Source organism: Hyalella azteca, unplaced genomic scaffold, assembly GCF_000764305.2.
Source record: "Hyalella azteca isolate HAZT.00-mixed unplaced genomic scaffold, Hazt_2.0.2 contig1740, whole genome shotgun sequence".
NCBI lineage: Eukaryota > Metazoa > Arthropoda > Malacostraca > Amphipoda > Hyalellidae > Hyalella > Hyalella azteca.
In genome coordinates, this window is record NW_025932041.1 from 126,192 (window position 1) to 132,581 (window position 6,390).

At 45.8% G+C, this 6,390-nt stretch overlaps 1 protein-coding gene across 1 annotated transcript in view; it reads left to right on the forward strand.

Moving 5' to 3' along the window:
• Nucleotides 1-6,390, forward strand: part of LOC108673548 (E3 ubiquitin-protein ligase HERC2) — a 93,583-nt gene that overhangs the window by 46,105 nt on the left and 41,088 nt on the right. Inside the window, exons 39-46 of the mRNA XM_047883786.1 lie at nt 734-846; nt 1,418-1,589; nt 2,150-2,359; nt 2,497-2,591; nt 3,100-3,287; nt 3,848-3,957; nt 4,826-5,006; nt 5,705-5,981. Coding sequence (XP_047739742.1) covers nt 734-846; nt 1,418-1,589; nt 2,150-2,359; nt 2,497-2,591; nt 3,100-3,287; nt 3,848-3,957; nt 4,826-5,006; nt 5,705-5,981 — 1,346 coding nt within the window. The remainder of the gene's footprint in view (nt 1-733; nt 847-1,417; nt 1,590-2,149; nt 2,360-2,496; nt 2,592-3,099; nt 3,288-3,847; nt 3,958-4,825; nt 5,007-5,704; nt 5,982-6,390) is intronic.

Consider the following 6,390-nt stretch of genomic DNA (forward strand, 5'->3'; position numbering starts at 1 on the left):
AGCGGAGGCTCTCATCATTAAGGACGAGTCTCCTGCTATCAATTTGCAAACCGCGGGATTCGTCAGGACGCTGAAATTATTCTCGGATTAATTTGATTTTCGATTTTGAACCGTATCTACAATACTTTCTGTATGAACTTATGTCATGTCCAAATTTCAATTTTAGCGTTGTAATAACTGTTCACTTGCTTGATAATGAATATTGATATATTCGAAACGTCGCATTCCAGTAAAATGTCATTTGGCAATCTGCTTTTTGATCTCCAAACACCTGCAAGAAATTTCGTTCGGCTCATCGAAAAAAACAATAAGAAAATTGTTAATAAAAAGTACGCTCTGGTCTTCAATCAAACCGGTTATTAATATGTAGATTATTTATCTGTAGGCCATTTATATCTGGATTACTAATATGTAGATTACTAATATGTAGATTACTAATATGTAGATTATTATTATTTAGATTATTATTATGTAGCTTATTAAAATGTAGACTATTGATATGTAGACTAATAACATATTGACTATTAATAAGTAGATTATCAAGCAGTGGTCTAATCCTATACTTGTGGTACAGACTGATTAATATGTAGATTATTAATGTGTAGATTATTGACGTGTAGATTATCAAGCAGTGGTTTAATGCTAACTACTTGTGGTACAGACTGATTGATATGTAGATTATTAATGTGTAGATTATCAAGCAGTGGTTTAATGCTAACTACTTATGGTACAGACTGGTGCTGAGTTTAGTCTGCCTGCTGACTCGTGGTCACTCTGGACCAGACCTGGGTCTTCTCTTAGGGTCTTCAGTGCTGGCTAGCCTGCAGACCCTGCTCACTCTCACTGGTCTGTATATTGTCTGCAAAGATTATACATTATATAACATTATATAACATATTACATTATATATACATTAATTATATACATTATATATAGGTATTATATTATACACATTATATATTATATTATATATAATCTTATATAAAATTATACATTATATAACATATTACCTATATATTCATAAATATCTATTATAATATACTACTATTATTCCTATAGAAATTTAAGGCTATTCATTTAAATTTAAATTATATTGCTGAACGCGACAAAACTTGGAAACATGTATGTTGCTATGTTTTTTATCCTGACGCCCGTATTGCTGTGAATGCTTGTGCATTAAGAAAAATGAATGGGTGATATTGTCAAAATTGCGACATACTTTCTTAACTATTATTTCAATTTCGGAGTTATTAGTTAATTAGTAGATATTATTTAAAGGGCTATGACGTTTGTATTCAATTAATTAATACTCAGTTACTAGATATATTTTGACCCATTTAAGATGATTTTCTTTGTTTAATAATTTTGATTTTTCACGGTTTGTTATTTATATTTATTATATATTTCTACCCCCAAGGTCAGGGTGACAATTCCCGCATCCTGCCTCCTGGGGAGGGGCCGGGGAGTGGAGTCCCCAGGCACGAGGTGGTGACCCTCTATGAGGAGGCTGCCAAGCCCTCCCCACCTCAGCCCTCACTTCCCCTCACAGGGCCTCAGCTCGCTGCCCTCATGAAGGTAGGAACTCTCTTGTCCTCACAGGCCCTCAGCTCGCTGCCCTCATGAAGGTAGGAACTGTCTTGTCCTCACAGGGCCTCAGCTCGCTGCCCTCATGAAGGTAGGAACCCTCTTGTCCTCACAGGCCCTCAGCTCGCTGCCCTCATGAAGGTAGGAACTCTCTTGTCCTCACAGGGCCTCAGCTCGCTGCCCTCATGAGGGTAGGAACTCTCTTGTCCTCACAGGGCCTCAGCTCGCTGCCCTCATGAAGGTAGGAACTCTCTTGTCCTCACAGGGCCTCAGCTCGCTGCCCTCATGAAGGTAGGAACCCTCTTGTCCTCACAGGGCCTCAGCTCGCTGCCCTCATGAAGGTAGGAACTCTCTTGTCCTCACAGGGCCTCAGCTCGCTGCCCTCATGAAGGTAGGAACCCTCTTGTCCTCACAGGGCCTCAGCTCGCTGCCCTCATGAAGGTAGGAACTCTCTTGTCCTCACAGGGCCTCAGCTCGCTGCCCTCATGAAGGTAGGAACCCTCTTGTCCTCACAGGGCCTCAGCTCGCTGCCCTCATGAAGGTAGGAACTCTCTTGTCCTCACAGGGCCTCAGCTCGCTGCCCTCATGAAGGTAGGAACCCTCTTGTCCTCACAGGGCCTCAGCTCGCTGCCCTCATGAAGGTAGGAACTCNAGGGTACACTGGGACAACGGTACCACCAACTCCTACAGGTACCTGGACTATAGGTAGGTACTGCTGGATCAGGGTACACTGGGACAACGGTGCCACCAACTCCTACAGGTACCTGGACTATAGGTAGGTACTGCTGGATCAGGGTACATTAGGGTAATGGGAGCGCCAATTCCTACAGGTGTCAAGGTTATTAGACATAACGTGTATGCCGACATAACGTGTGTGCCGACATAACGTTCATGTTGTTATGTTCCCCACAGGATGGGGAAGGAAGGCAAGTATGATCTGCAGCTCGCCGAGCCTCCCCCCGCCGAGGGGAAGAAAGACGACGAGGACGACCTTGATGATGAACACGGTGAGTATACACGCGCATACATGCCAATACACAGAGGTGTATCTATACACGCAAATACACGGAGGTGTATCTATACACGCCAATACACGGAGGTGTATCTATACACGCCAATACACGGAGGTGTATTATACACGCACATACACGGAGGTGTATCTATACACGCTAATACACGGAGGTGTATCTATACACGCCAAAACACGGAGGTGTATTATACACGAACATATACGCCAATGCACGGAGGTGTACATGTAATAAACGTATTTATTATTTGAAACGTATTTGAACTGAAAAAAATTTTCTGTTCAAGAAAATCTTTTTTTTTGTGGTTTCTGAAATTGGCGACCTTTGTTTTGCTCCTCATGATGGTAATTGCATAATTACCATCATAATTAGCGCGGTAAGTATAATTTGCATAATTAGCGTTTTACAATAATTCGGTCTTCGATCTACCGACTCATTTAATATTCCCTCATACCCTCACCCCCTCACTCCCCTCACTCCGCCGCAGAACTGCTCCCCATATTTGCCCAGCGCAATGCCCCGAGAAATTCTAACGATATGCAAACTAACGCCGTCCTGCAGGAGGCGTGCACGGCGCTGCTGCTCTCCCTCAGCCTCAGTGCCGCCCTCCACCACCAGCACACCGCCCCTCCCGCCCTCCGCACCCTCTCTGCCCTCTTCCTCTCCATTCTACAGGTAATCTTTAACCTCTCCATGTTTACCCTCTCATCTCCTCTCCATTCTACAGGTAATGTTTACCCTCTCCGTCCACTTACCCTCTCCATTCTACAGGTAATGTTTACCTCTTCGACCACTTATTTTCTCTGTCCACTTCCCTTCTCCGTCCACTTACCCTCTCCGCCCTCATCCTTTTCACTCTACTTTCGATAGCAAGCGAACTGATGTACGCGTCTTGCTTCTATCGCACACTAATACAGGCAACATTTTAAACTAAGTTTTCAAATCATGATGTTAACACCAGCGTGACAAACCTACTTCTCATCTACCATCGTGTCAACTAATCTAGGTTTTAATTTTGCTGAATATGTTGATGAATCTCGTCTTGGTTTTGTTAATCAATAAGATAATTGAAATTAAATTCAACGCGGCTTTGCATGATGAATTACGAATCCATCGTGTTCATATATCAGCATCACTTGTCTACTCTCGAGCCAATTTGCATATTTTTCGCCTCCATTTTTTTAATGAGACTTTAATCCAGAGTGTGCAAAATTTATTAATAATTTTTTTTTCAGGCGGGTGCTTTTCCCCCCTGCAACTCCCCCAGCGGGGCCTCGTCTGGGGGAAGTCCTGCGTCAGGGCGCCTCCACACTGCCAGTGCCGCCCTTGACCTCGGCCCAGACAGGTGCTGCTATAGGCCTCACCGCTGCCCATTTAGGCCTCACCGCTGCCCTTTTAAGGCCTCACCGCTGCCCTTTTAAGGCCTCACCGCTGCCCATTTAGGCCTCACCGCTGGCCTTTTAAGGCCTCACCGCTGCCATTTTAAGGCCTCACCGCTGCCCATTTAGGCCAACACGCTGCCTCTGTAGGCCTCACCGCTGCCCATTTAGGCCTCACCGCTAGGCCTTTTAGGCCTACAGGCTGCCTCTGTAGGCCTCACCGCTAGGCATTTTAGGCCTACAGGCTGCCTCTGTAGGCCTCACCGCTAGGCCCATTTAGGCCAACACGCTGCCTCTGTAGGCCTCACCGCTAGGTCTTTATTGCTTCGTGATCTGAACTGTGACAGGCCGTTACCAGATTCCAATAAACGGTTAATGTTTCCGTTAACAGTGTAATGTGACCTCTTGATCTCATTACAGTTTACTGCCGTGTCGTCTGCCGTACTGCAATGTCGTCTGCCGTACTGTAATGTCGTCTGCCATACTGTAATGTCGTCTGCCGTACAGTTTACTGCCCTGTCGTCTTCCCACTAAAAAATGACAGTTAACTGCCCTGTTGCATTGCTATATCACTAATAGTGGCAGCCAGGCACTATTAGTGACTGGCTGGCTCTATAAAAGGCAGCCACTAGCAGTGACTGCCCCAAGTGACAGCTGAGTTATACCTCGTCTTGCATAACTGTATATAGGTATAGGTATACCTCGTCTTGCATAACTGTATATAGGTATAGGTATATCTCGTCTTGCATAACTTTATATAGGTATAGGTATTTCTGGTCTTGCACAACTGTGTATAGGTATACCTCGTCTTGCATAACTGCTATTGGTTGTCAGCAGAGGTGTGCGCAGTGGGCTGCTGGTGTGGCAGTACAAGAAGTGGTGCAGTGTGTCGCTGGTTCGAGCCCTGTGTGGCGGTTCCCCTCACTTGGCTCGCCACTGCGCCACGCCCCAGTGGCTGGCCCTCCTACTGCGCCTCCTGCAGGGCGCCTCTGATGCCCACCCGCTCTCACTCCGGGTTTGTTGGGGGGTTTGCCACCCGTTGGGAGCTTGACCGCCTAACTTATTATCATGAGATAATGATTATTTGCTAACCTAAATATTTTTTTAGCGAATTGTAAAGGCTTTCTTTAGTGAGAATTCCATGTTCATTAACGTACAAGACAGAAGAGCGAACGCCCTGTGAGGTCATTATCTTTTTCTTGAAAAGATCATCTTGCATTTTGATATGTAATACATTTCAGTAAATCATTAGATGTTGTTGTTCTACTAAAGTTCAAAGTTAAGTAATTTTTATTGCCTATTTCAATAAGAATGTCATTATTAACATTAATGAAAGCAGTTTGCATGTTCGCATCCGACAATTTTCCTCAAACCCGCAATATGAACTACCACAATCCATATAAACTTGCAATTCCATGTATTCCCTTATATAAATAAAAATATAACTCAGTACTAACTGCCGTGAGTGACAGAGAGCGCATTTTCTCGTCGACGAAAACGTGGTCACGGACGGACAGACAGACGGACTGACGGATGGACAGATAGACGGACATGGCGAGCACAATAGTGCATTTTTTCCATAAATGAGAAAATGCGCTAATAATAATCCCCCTGTTTCACAATTATATATTTCCCTATTTTACAATTATATGTTCCCCCTTCTGTAAAATCACAATCACAATCCCCCGTCATACCCACTTCTCCCTCCCCCAGGTGGGCGCGTGTCGTGCGCTGTGGGCCATCCTCCCCCACCGCCGGGACACCGCCCCCCAGCGTCGCCAGGTCCTCAACCATCTTTTCACCCTCCTCGCCTCCACCATCACCACCTGTGCACCCAACTTCCCCACGCCGTCTCCCCCAAATTCCTCCTCCAGCCGGCCCCATGACCCTGGGGCAGCCGGAGCCCCGGGTCTCCTTGGAGCTGACAACCCTGGTGGGGGTGAAGGACCTCCGCTCGCTGCTGCTGCTGCTGGAGGCGCAGAAGCAGGAGGTCGTAAAATAATAGCAGCATGGGTGATGTATGTGTTGGTGATGACTGGTGATGGTACTGAGCTGCTGTTGTATCCTTAGTATCCTTAGTATTTGTTTGGGACACAGCAGTCCCAGGCCACGATGGATCGCCGCCTCTGATTATCGTTCATCTGCCCTCATTTGGGCCACTTGATGCACGATGCTGTTGCTTGCTTCTCGCCGCTGGTAGTGTTGCAGGGGAGGTCGATCTGGGATTGTGCTCAGGAACACGTCTAGCTGCTGTCTCTTATACACATCTAGATGTGTATAAGAGACAGCTCCATTGGGCCATTCACCTTCCTCAATCCTCATGCAGCATGCTCCCAGTGTCGTCTTGGCAGTCGTAGGTAGTGGTTGGGTGTCTGCTTTGGTCATCTAACGGAAAAAGC